General features: G+C 40.9%; 1 protein-coding gene and 1 long non-coding RNA gene across 5 annotated transcripts in view; one reads left to right on the top strand and one right to left on the bottom strand.

Annotated features, from left to right (window-relative positions):
- LOC143369378 (filamin-A-like) overlaps positions 1 to 12,913 on the bottom strand; it is a 446,998-nt gene that overhangs the window by 219,478 nt on the left and 214,607 nt on the right. For all 4 annotated transcript variants that reach the window (XM_076813239.1, XM_076813240.1, XM_076813241.1 and 1 more), the window contains one exon: positions 6,644 to 7,031. In XM_076813239.1, coding sequence (XP_076669354.1) covers positions 6,644 to 7,031 — 388 coding nt within the window. The remainder of the gene's footprint in view (positions 1 to 6,643; positions 7,032 to 12,913) is intronic.
- Positions 1 to 12,913, top strand: part of LOC143369405 (uncharacterized) — a 263,714-nt gene that overhangs the window by 174,586 nt on the left and 76,215 nt on the right. The window lies entirely within an intron of this gene.

The raw sequence follows: 12,913 nt of genomic DNA, 5'->3' as shown, positions 1-12,913 counted from the left end.
GGGCTCCAGCTACAGCTGATGCACGAGGAAACACCTACAGCGGTGGTTATGTGTGCGTGACTGACGCACCGCAGTTCCTCACACATAACCACCGCTCCTGTCGATGTTCCCCCCTTCATCAGCGGTACATGGAGCCCGGCGATCGCTGCCTAGACGCAGCTCTCGTGCCGTATTCCTCCAAGCTTCTCAATAGAAGGAGCTGTGGAAACAGCGCGGCAGAGACGGAGACAACAGAACATGCGGCAACTATGCTGTCAAAAATTCGTCTACGTAGAGTACCGGTAGATGTCACCATTGTACAACTTCTTTTTACCGACCGCAGTAGTTTCATTAGGGTCCGTCTGTTTACAAGGGCACTTCGATCGATTCGGACCATAACAAAAAGGAGACGGCCCCCTTAAGTATACGTCATTCGTGACTCCTCTGGGGCAATTTGAATTTTTATACTGTCCTTTTGGTTTGACTATTGCACCAAAAGTGTTTCATAGGTTTGTACAGAAAGTTTTTGCAGTTTCCATTAGAGAAGGGAAAATGATGCCATTTTTCGATGATTTTTTTCATAGGAACGGAGATTTTGGAGGAACATTGGAAATTTTGCGCGAAGTTTTCCGGGTGGCGGGGCAATATCGTTTAACCTTCCGACTGGACAAGTGTTTTTTCGCTCAAACCGAGGTTGATTATTTGGGGTATCACGTTAGTGCGGAGGGGATCCGGCCGAGAGACAGTAATATTGCGGCAGTAATTAATTATCCGGTTCCGCGTAATGCGAAGGAGGTATTTTTAATAATTGCAAAACCATTATATGGCTTGGTCAAGAAAGATGCTAAATTTACATTTGGGGCGATTGAAAACGAGGCATTTGAGACTTTGAAAAGGCACTTGTCGGAGAAACCCATTTTGGCGATTTATTCACCTACATTAGAGACGGAATTGCATTGTGACGCAAGCGCGTTAGGGTTTGGGGCTATTCTTCTGCAGAAGCAAGTAGATGATCTTTTTAGGCCAATATCATGTTTTAGTCAGCGCACGTCGCCCGCGGAATCGATATATCACAGTTTCGAGCTTGAGTGCCTCGCAGTGGTAAACGCGATAAAACGTTTTCAAATTTACTTGGGCGGGATACCATTCAAGGTAATCACAGATTGTGACAGTTTTCGTTTAACTTTGAGTAAAAATAAAAACGTAAACCCTCGAATTTCGTGTTGGGCGATGTTTCTGCAGGATTATGAGTACGAGATACAACATCGACCGGGGAAAAGAATGAGCCATGTCGATGCGCTCAGTAGATGTTATGGGGTATTGGTGATTGAGGGCAATAATTTTGAACAAACTCTCTCGATATGCCAAGATCGGGACGAGGAGATCTGTAAAATACGTGAGAAATTGGAGAAAACGGAAATGAAGTTTTTTTAATTGCGCGACGGTTTAGTGTATCGGAAAGATAAACTGAAAAAATTGTTTTTTTATGTACCACGTTCAATGGAGGATAATGTAATTCGTACATGTCATGGTGACTTGGGTCATGTTGGTCTGGATAAGGTTATTAGTAATGTGACAAAAATTTACTGGTTCCCGAAATTGCGACAAAAGGTGAAGGAATATATTGCAAATTGTTTGCGTTGCATCGAATTTTCTCCACTTAATGGGAAGCAGAAGGGCTATTTACACAGTATCGCAAAAGAAGGGTTACCGTTTCATACAGTTCATATAGATCATCTAGGACCTCTTGAAAAAACGGGAAAGGGGTACAAGCATGTGCTGGCTGTAATCGACGCGTTTACAAAGTTTTTGAGATTGTTTCCGTGTAAATCGACTAAATCCGAGGAATCAATTAAGCATTTGAAAGAGTATTTTAGAGCCTATAGTAAACCAAAGCGGATGATTATGGATCGGTGGACTGCGTTTACTTTCAATGCGTTTAAAGATTTTTTGGAAGCGGGAAAGATTGAACAGGTTTTAATTGCGGTTGGTACTCCTCGCGCTAACGGTCAAGTCGAGCGTTACAATCGAACAGTAACACCCATGATTGCGAAACTGTGTGAAACTCCACAAAAATGGGATCGAGTGCTCGAACAAATTGAATATGCCCTTAATAATACGGTTTGCCGAACGACGAAGGAAACTCCAAGTCGATTGTTATTTGGGATAAATCAGTTCGGGGAAGTAAATGATTGTGTGCGATTGTTGTTGGAGCGAGAGTCGGATGAGGAAAGGAATTTAGAAGTACTACGGGAAAATGCGTCAAAGAACATTGAGAAGAATCAGTTAATTAATGAAAGACAATATAACAAAAAGCGAAAGGATGCATCTGTGTGTAGCGAGGGTGATTATGTAGTTGGCAATATCGACGGGTTTCAGGTAATTCAAATTCCTTACAATGGGATAGTAGCACCTGATAACATGAAACCTTATATTGCATCGTAATTTGAGTTATTGGAAGTTAACTGAAGGAAGTTTGCTATATCTAATTATAAGATTATATTTAATATCGGTAATAATTTTATGTTTATAATAATACACCACATTTGTGTGTTGCATCATATATCTTTTATCATATATTGTATTGCTGTGGGTTAGTACCTATTTCATTGTATTACTTAGTTATGTCAAGGTTTAGCCGGGACGGCTAAAATGTCAGGATGGACGAACTGTAGGCATGTTTTGATGACGATAGTGTCGAGCGAAGGGAGATTAGCCATACAGTTGGCCGATCGTCGGCCGACCGCTTTGAAGGACTGTTAGTTTAGGGGTATGGTTACAAGCCGTGCCATAAACAAGCGAGACAGCGAGCGACCATCGATGGCGTATTGGCGGCGTGATGGCTGAGTCATGTAGCCGTTGAGGAGATTTTTGACTGCGTTTGATGCAGTTCTCTGTTGGCGACCGACGAAAGACGTTGGCTGGAGAAACCGTCCCGTGCGAGATCAATTTTTATTAAAGGACTATACATATTATTCTCCTCAGTTATTGAGTGACCACCTGATCACGCTCTATCCGTGATTTGCCTTCCTATAAGTGCTGGATCTGAAGAAGTCGATAAAAAGTTTAAAACATCTTCGTGTGTATTGCAATGAGAATATTTTGGGCGTACAAACTTTTCTATACATTTTAAAATCTTTATTTCTGGCTTCTTGGATCTCTTCACCCAATTAGCCGATTGGAAGGTTGTCCAAATATTGTATTATTTCGTAGGAATGTATTAACACTTTGTGAACAATATCCATTTAGTATATCGGTACCGGGATAACATGTACGTATATTTATCTAATTGTTTTAGTTTTATTGGAATTATTGACGTTATTTATTTATATAACGTCAAACCTTCGTATCAGTTTATATTAACACTCTTTTTATGAACTTCCTTAATAATATTCAGCATTTTCAGTGCGAAAAATGGGATGTTGCATTTTCCCCCTATTTCTTGGGATTCAGTCCCACTGTACGATATAGAATACAGGTAATTACTTCATTATTGGCAAATATTTCCAAATGTTTTTTTTCGCAGTTGCAAAGACAAATATGTGTTGATTATACAACAGAAAAGAAATTTGCTGGAAGTTCCCGGAAAGTAACTAAACAGCCAATAATTACTGGTAATTTTTCAATGGGTTTCTTATGGAAAAAGTACTGTACGGAACTAATTATTTCCTATTACTTTGCAGAATCGATAGGTACTACTCATTTCGATCCCCAAAAAATATTTTCCTTTTATATCACCAAAATTTAAAAGACTCGATTTAAAATTCTGCACTAAAACATACAAACTTAGACACATGTTTACACATACATCAGAAGTAGCCGCCATGATATTTTTACCTTCTTTAAGAGCTCATATAATAATATATAGGTTACAAAAAATATATAAAAAACATAATTCCATAACTTTTGAATTCTGACTTGTTTCCTTATTTCTGGGGATTCTGTCCCATTGTGACGATGGGCCGCGGGGCGGCCAGTCGCTAGACTGCTCCTGGAGGAGTCGAGCGAATGGCAGCCACAGGTCACCGGACGGCTAGGAGATTCTGCCATAATGGCGGAAAACAGACACTCGTCCCATTGTGTTGCGTCTCCAGTAACCTAGGTTGCTCCTGGAGCAGACGCGCATAGATTGCATAGCAATCTGCCGTAGCCGCGCGCGATCAAAATCGCAGATAGGAGTTGAGATGTATGCTTTTCCATTGCGCCAGTGTACTGCGGCGCGCCACCGCGCATTGGTATGGCCACTTTAAGAGTGGGATTTCTTGGAGGGGATAGGGTGGAGCGAGCGGGCGATTCCCCTTGCCCGTGTGACATTTCAGCTTGTGGGTAGTCGGTTTTCATCTCATCTCGCAATAGTAGTATAGACGACTCTTTTGGGTCGCGCGGTATCTCTGACGACGCGAACGGTGGTGGGAGAACCCCGAGAGCACGCGTGTTCGACCTTGAACAGCGCTGCTATAATATGTTAGTGTTGCAAGTCATTTATTGCCGCTCAAAACTCACTTTGAAATCTCGAAGATTTGTGCCCAGCACAAGATGTCCTCCGCGAAACATAGTAACTTTTACTCAAGTTTTATTTTTTGGTAATCTTGAAAAAGAGCTACCTGTCCACTGATTTCGATTAGGGTTGACTATGTTGTAGAAATCAACACTTTGAACAACATTTTCCTTTGACGAAAATAGCGGTCGGCTCTGGTTTCCAAGATATTTGCAAAAAAATATTGTTACATTGAATCCTGCCCATGTGTGTGTATCTGTGACGCAGCCACAAGCGTAGTCAGCACTCTCATTTATTTTCATCCACTAGTTGTCGTTCACAAATGCATGCTTCTGCTGCAAAAAATCAGTTCGTTTGCGACGTTTATTAAACTTACTGTGCGCGACAAGAGACAAAAAAGAAACAATTGTTGCACGCCGTCGGACAATGCTTGTAACTGCAGTCTCAGTTTCAGCATCCCTAAACAACTCACATCGGTTAACTACCATGCATTATGCCCCCTCCCCCACCCACACACACAAAAGTTTACCAAAATTTGTTGCAAATATCTTAGACAGTAAGGATGACGGCCAGTCATATGTATAGGAAAAAGTTGTTTAGAATGTTGACCCTGATAGCTTATGTTAAGGTCAACGTCATTAGGGCTGGATCTCCGTTTGTTAATATTAAATATTAATTTTTTTTTTAAAAAAATTATTAGACATTATTGACGCAGAAAGAATTATCTTCCTTCAGTTTCTAAAGTGGTAAGTCCGAAATAGTGAAATAGTGATACTTTCAGAAATACTGAGAAATCAATAATAGAAAGAATAATAATTAAATGGTCTACCTAACTTATCTCTTTAAAGTATTTTCATCTCCAAATGTTAAAGAATTTTTAAATATTTCAATATCGTGTCTTAAGGGTACTACGCAGTCGTTCCTGTCTAAAATGAAGTATTTTTATTTCAATTAATTACAAAGAAGCAAATTGAAACTAAGACTTTCGCAAGAAGTTTATTAACACCATAAGCTTTAAGAACATGTTTGTTTAGTCAAAAATATGTATTATATATGATGCTGCAGATAGATCATTAAAGAGGGTCCGAAACTACACATTTTGTGAACATGCTTGAATTTGATTTGAATCGATTGGAGCCTCTGTGTTTGAGTTATCACTGTAAAACAAAAGAAACTTTTTTAAAAAGTTTCTTTAATGATCCATCTATAGCGTCATATATAATCCATATTTTGGACTAAACAAACATGTTTTTTAAAGCTTATGATGTTAATAAACTTCGTGCCATAGAACAAGTATCAGTTTCAATTTGTTTCTTTGTCATTAATTGAAACAGAAATGCTTCATTTTGGACACGAACGAGTGCCTAAGGTCATACTCAGATATATTGGCCGGTGAGTTTCATGAGAGATACCCTCCCACCATACCGCCTGCCTGTTCGGTGCTCTTTTTCTTAACGTTCTCACTCTCTCTCGGGCTAGGCCTGCTCACCGCGCGGTGGAAATTCGGTGCCCGTGAGATACGTATATACGCAGCGAAGCATCCCCAACACTTTCTCGTTTTTTTCTTGTTCTCGTTCCATCTCGATCTCGCCTTCACAGAACAAGGGCGAGTCAGAAGTGGTGGGGATAACGCCAAGCTCCTCACGTGTAGGTCAAACCGAGTTCTTACCGTAGAAATACATACATCACAATAGGTGTGCGTTAGGTCCGAAAAGAATCAGGAGTTTTATTGGTCAGAACATTGATTCTTTCTCGGTAACTTCATCTCGTATTGGTTTACGCATATCTACGTAACGCACACAACTACTACGCTAAGAATAAACAACAGCTACACGGCTTCGTTCAGGCGGAGCCGAGCAGTATTCCTGTCACCCCATCATACCCTCCGGGAGCCAAGCAACTTCAACTGCCAATCCACGATCGTCAGGTGGTGGTGGCTGATTTCTCCCCGCGCGCTGCTCGCGAAACCGAACTCACCGGCCAATATATCTGAACATGACCTTAGTACCCTTAAGAAGAAAGGTAGCTCATAAGTCAATTCAAATGCAAAAGTCAATGCTTTTAATTATTATGGTATTTCCATATTTTCTATGGAATAATGTAGTACGAAAATTTAATACGCAGTTATAATAGTTAAAATATAACACAAGTTGATTTTGTACTTACTTCGGGCAAGACCGTCAACTTTAATCTTGGAGACATCTATAGATGGTTGAACGTTTACATGTATAGGACACTGGGGTACAGTCAATCCCCCGTAGTTCAAATTTACCAAATAAGTTCCTGGTTGAGGTGCTACATAGTTAACGTTATATGTGCCATCGTCGTTATCTGTCAGTGAATAGGGAATCTCCCTTCGTTCAGAATTTTCCATACTGACGCGAAGTTCACCCGTTCCCGCTTCGGAACAATCAACGTTAAAATATGTAGGAGTATTTGACTTTACACCTTTTTCAAGACCAGGCCCATAAGCTACTACCTTCGCAGGATTTAAAGGCACTTCTACTTTCATCCTATAGGGAGACTCTTTTGTAGCTACTCCGCCATAATTTACCTAAAAGAGAGAATGATAATCACATTTAATGCGGTTTGAAGACGGAAGTTCCTCTTGCAAAGGAAGATTGTACTTTTATAAAATGATTCTTTACATGTGCTAAGCTGCAAATCCGAAACAAGAATTGAAGAGTCCTTGTAGAAAACGCTGTAAGTGCGAAAATTAAAAAAAAAAATATATCGGAAAATGTTCTAATTGTAAGTGCCAATGGCAATACTATAGTATAGACTTTTAATGTAATTTCCCTTTATGAATAAGTTACCAATAGTGCTACAAGATAGCCCAACGTCACTTCTGTAGAAAGCAATATGAGAGCGAATTAGCTAGGAACTTACAGTGCTTGCAAATTTAAATGAATGACACATTCCGTTTTTTCTACACTTAAGAAGTGGCACATACAGGGTTTTCTACAAATGAAATTCTTTTTTTATGAATTTGAACTATATATTTATATGAAAAAAATAGAAAATTTTGTGCTGCATTTGGGTTATTGAATACTGAAGCATATGCACCAATCAAAATTCCGTAAATAATTTAAATTGGAAGAAGTTTTTCTCTCTCCTGAAAATTTGATTTTTGGCACTTATAGTTTTTTCTAAAAGGACTTTTCAATTTAAGACCAATAAATAATGTGAGTAATAAAATCTTCATAATAATATTCTTCTTTTCATAAAATAGTATGTTCTTATCAATAGAAAAATGATCCAGGATGAGTAAAAAAGCTGAAGATCGCAGACAACGTGGATGTGGACCATTAACCACTGATAGTAAACGTGAGAGGAGAAAAAAGATAGAGGAAGAAAAGGAGGAGCAGGACGACAAAAGAAAAAAGGATTGGATTGAGACTGGAAGGGGAAGTTCAGAGAGCGAATTGAGCGGCGGTAGCAGAGCACTGCAACGGGAGGATATATCGCGGGTAAAACGCCTGTTACCCGGCCGTCTTTCGATTCACCCAACCCACCCGTGCCCGTGGCGGATGAGTCGGGTCATCCTTAATTTCTATCCGCCCGGCCCGTGGCGTCCGGGACGTCTGAGACATCCGAATCCGGGAAACTCCCGAAGCAGTCACGGGTCATGACGTCATCACGCGTATACACCACTCTTGGCCGCCTCGGGCGCCTCAAGCGGATAGAAATCAACGATGACCCGACTCATCCGCCACGGGCACGGGTGGGTTGGCTGAATCGAAAGACGGACGGGTAACGGGCGTTTTACCCGCGATTGATCCTCCCAACGATAACCCAAATCATCTATCGCGGGTATTGCGGGTTAGTGAAAGTTCGGGTCCAGGCGGTTCGAGCGCATCGAGATACAGTCGGGTAACAAGCGGATCAAACCCACCCGTCGCAGGGCTCTGGGAGGAGGTTAGGAGGACAGTAAGAAACTTGTATGACAGGAAGGTACTAGGTATAGATGAAATATTCAGCGAGGTATGGAAATACGGAGAGGGGGGCGTGGCGAATTGGGCGGAAGAGATGTGTAAAAATGTGTGGAGAGGAGAATGTTGGTGGTAATTGTGGAAGAAAGGTATAATGGTGCCTGTAGTTAAAAAAGGACAAGGGATAAAAGTGAATCAATAGGGGATAAAAATACCAACACTGTACAAAATATATGCGGGAATATTGGGGGAAACGCTCAGCGAAGAAATGTAGGAGAAGGGGTTACTGCCACTGAATCAGACGAGATTTAGGAAGGAGGTGAGGGTGATAGGTACAATATATGTGCTGAACTATATTATTAACAGGCAACTTGTAAAGAAGGAAGGTAAAATGGTGGCGATCTTTATGGACCTGAAAGCCACGTTTGTTTCAGTGGACAGATGAGTGTCGGGGGAAGTGCTAAGGGAAAGAGGGATAAGGACTAAGGGAAAGGATAGGGGAGTTATGTGGAGAATCGAGGAATAGAATAAGGGTAGGGAGGGAAGTTGACCTCTAAGCCTGACCTTTAAGCCTGATGCTGTTTAATATCCTAATGGCAGATATGGGGGAGGCATTCAGGATGGGGAGGGGTGAAAATAGGAGGAGAGAAGGGAATGATACCGGGGCAATTACCTACGAAGGAAAAAGTTAGAGCCAAACGTGAAAAACACCAAGGTGATGAGGTTCAGAAAAGGAGGAGGATGAGGAAAATGCGTTGGTATTAAGAGGGGAAGGAAACGAAGGTGGTGAAAGAATATAGATATCTGGGTTATGTGCTGCAGAAAAACAGAGGGCAGGAAGCGCTTATAAAAGAGAGAACGATAAAGGCGATCAGGGTTATGAAGCAGGTGTGGGGTATTGGCAAGACTAGGTTGAGAAAAAACTGGATGAGGAGGTTAAGGTTATTTGACCTATTCATCTGGCCGGTCGTCGGGTGTGGTGCAGACATTTGTGAGTAGAAAGAGAGAGAAACAATGGAGAGGGTGCACGAAAGGTTTGTAAGGTGGGTACGGGGAATAGATTGGAGAATACCAGTTTACACGGTATAGGAGGAGATGGAGACGGACAAGATGAGGCTAAGAATGGAGAAAATAGGATGAAGGTTTGAAACACAGATGAGAGAAAGAATGGATGGAGAGCAAGCAAGTAGATGGGGGAGAAGGAGGAGTTGAGAGAAAGAGAGCTCTTGGACAGACAAGGATTAGGATGGGAGAAAGAAAGATGGGGGATAGGATAGGAGTGAGCGAGCAGATGAAGTGGGAGGAGATAGAGGAAAGGGAGAGAGAACGGCAAGGGGCCATTCCACGCGAAATCGGACACTTATCGGAGTAATATTTCACATTTTCGTGAAACTTGGATATGTTGTAGTCTTTAGTGACATATAAACATATGTATCTCGAAGGATTTTCCAAAATTTTAAAAATTGTGGATCTTACAGCTCGCTGAAATATGGTGTTGACCGCTTTTCACTAAAGTATAACTGTTGAAGTAAGAAACTGATAATAATGAGAGCTTTTGGGTGCATACAGTGGAGACATAAGAATAAGCAATTAAAATTATTTCGCTTAAAAAAATTTGTATACCATTCATTTTGCAATTGTTCTAAACAAATACAATTTTATAATAACAGAGCACTGTTCCAAAAATTGTAAAATGAGGATATAGCCCTATTTATCGTCTTTATGGGCACGTTTACAGAAACGCGAACACTTTAAATTGGCCGCATGAAAATTAAATGAATGTGAAGCACTGGCTCGAGTGGCTGACAATGAGCCGTGCGCCTGTGGTACTAACAGCGGTCAAGTGGCTATACCTGCTATTCTTACACAGTATTCTCGCAAATGGTAAGTATTTGAAGAGAAAAACTGAAACAGGAAAACTTTTACTGTTTTTTAAACCCAACATAATATGTATGGTATATTAGATTACCCAATATGAAAGCGATTGTCAATAAAAATTCAAGCATACGTATAGTATGCTATGACCTTCAAGGCAATATATTGAACTATCTATTAGGGTGGTCCATATTCTTCAAGTATGACATGTAGGTTTTCCACAAGGTTGCTTTTGTTCCAAACGTGTTAACTAACACTTGTGCCAAATTTGAACCTAATCGGACAATATTTGGAGGTCGCTAGGATTAGGGCCATTTCGGGAGAGGCGCACCTGACGGAGAAATGTACCATTTCTTGTTCCGGCCGCACTAAACAATTGGCAGCATTGATTGAACTGTTAATGCTAATAAGTAGTATTCTTATCAATGAACATAATCTCATTAAACAAAACACATCAATCGTGTTGTTTAACTGCATTATAACTGAAACAACTTTTCATTGCCTTGGATTTCGTACAAAATATTTGTGTTATCGATAAGTAACTTTCTGATTACCTTGTTATCGCGTAGCTTTAACTATTATTATTGGTTTAAGGTATGGCAGTAGTTTCCCCTCTCGGTGTAACATCGTGTGTCCAAGTAGGGATAAATGCACTTCAAAATCGATGGAGAGATGCACCATCATTTAATCGTCTTCAGGACATGCCAAGGGTATATGTAAGAAAAGCAAATACTCGTGCCAGAGCGGCACGGACAGAAGAACGGCTGAAAGAAGCTATTTCAAAGCTAAGAAATAAAGAAAGGTGTCTAAATGCTGTTTCTAAGGAGTATTGCATATCAAAAAGGGCTCTGTTAAGAAGATATAGATTAAATACTGACTAGTCTAGAAAATATAAGTAAAAGAAAATTATTGGAGGAAGTAAAACAAGAAAAAGTAGAAAATACACTACATGAAGAACATATAAACACAGTTTGGACTGCAGCCAGCAATGATTAGAACTATGAAGCGTGAAACCAAAAACGTAAAATCTAAGATAATTTCAATTAAGGAAGAGACTAAGTAATAAGGAACAATCAAAGATTAAACCAAAGAACAAATCAATCAAAACTGATTAATACTCTCATGACTATTGTAGTGAATGTTTAGAACAGACCCGGGCAACAGCCGAGCGCGGAACTGATACGTTGCTAACCACAGCATGGGCTGCGGGAGAACTGCAAGACTGTGTGCGTCAGACTGGCTCGTACCACAAGTCTATATAGCTGGGCCTCACGCGTAAGGGCGCACACACACTGTTGTAGTTGTCCCAAAACCCAAACATCGGTTAGCAAGATAACAGTTCCGCGCTTGGCTGTTGCCCGGGTCCCAGACCTTGAGGAGGTATTTGCACCCTCTTCTTATTTGCTCGCCCTTTGGCAGGCCTGGCTTAGAAGATTACAAATCAACCAGTTCTACAGTGGATTGGATTCGTTGCCCGGAGTGCTTAAAATGGCTCCATGAAACATATACCATCTATCCATGCTTCCTCCATCGTGTAACATGTGTGGAAGAGAATAAAAAGAATAGTAGTAGGGAGAAAAGGGTACAAATAAATAAGTGCATCTCTCAAGATCCGCGAGTCTGAAGTGCATCTCCCCTTCGGCCTTAGCGAGAGATGCAGTTTCTCGGTGTTTTTTTATAAAGCTTATTGCAATATTAAAATAAAGTTTTAATGGACGTAATGTTATATTTTCTTAAAGAGATTGAAATAAATAATTAAACTACATTTCCCTATACTTTCAGTTGTATTCATTTAAGATTTTATAAGCAGTAGTAAGAAAATGTGGGGCGTCTCTTCCAAAAGGATCGTTTTTAGGGACATGGAAAAGAGTTTCTGTCTATTTTCCAATTAATAACTCTTCAGCTGGTGTTCTTGTAGATTTGGGGAAGACACTTTTATATCCCACACAAAAGCAACATCTGTTTACGTTATTAAGGTATAATATACAATACAATTGTGTCAAATAATATTGAAAATTGTAGCGACATGTAAATATTGTCCATATGGGCCAATTTTTTATATACACACTTCTTTCGGTTTGGGGAACAAAAGCAGGCTTCTGAAGAGAAACAAAGAATACAAAAAAAAGTTTTCCATGATGCCGTGGGCCTCCCTAGAGGATATCAAATTAAAGCAAAGTGCGCTAGATAATCCTGTAGCTCGTGTTAACTCTCTGCACCCTGTAACTGTGTTCCGGAGCGGTTACTAACCGGACGGGGAAGGTATAGGGCAGCCGAGTGAATGAGGCGGGGTGAAATGGCTAAACAGATTTTATTAAAACGCGAGTACAAGAGAGCCCGGCCAGGTCTATGCTGGCTAACAGGAGAGTCTGTCGACTTAATGCTAAACTTAGCCTACGCCTTAACCTACCACACCGACGTTGGTGTGTCGCAGTTGCCTCGCCGTCGCGAAGGTCGGTACGATGAGTCGACGATGGGTGCAGGCAGGTGGGGTGGTCGTTTTGGTGCCCCTGGCTGTAGTCTCCACCAATGGCCCTGACCGGGAAGTCTTGAGTCTGATCGCCCAGTGGGTTAAACCCGCGGGAGATACGGAAACTGTAGGACGTCCTCCGGGGCAGGCGTAGCCTGT

The sequence above is a fragment of the Andrena cerasifolii genome, chromosome 5 (genome assembly GCF_050908995.1).
Source record: "Andrena cerasifolii isolate SP2316 chromosome 5, iyAndCera1_principal, whole genome shotgun sequence".
NCBI classification, from domain to species: domain Eukaryota; kingdom Metazoa; phylum Arthropoda; class Insecta; order Hymenoptera; family Andrenidae; genus Andrena; species Andrena cerasifolii.
The sequence above is the reverse complement of the archived record's forward strand: the minus strand, read 5'-3'. Positions and strand labels throughout refer to the sequence as shown.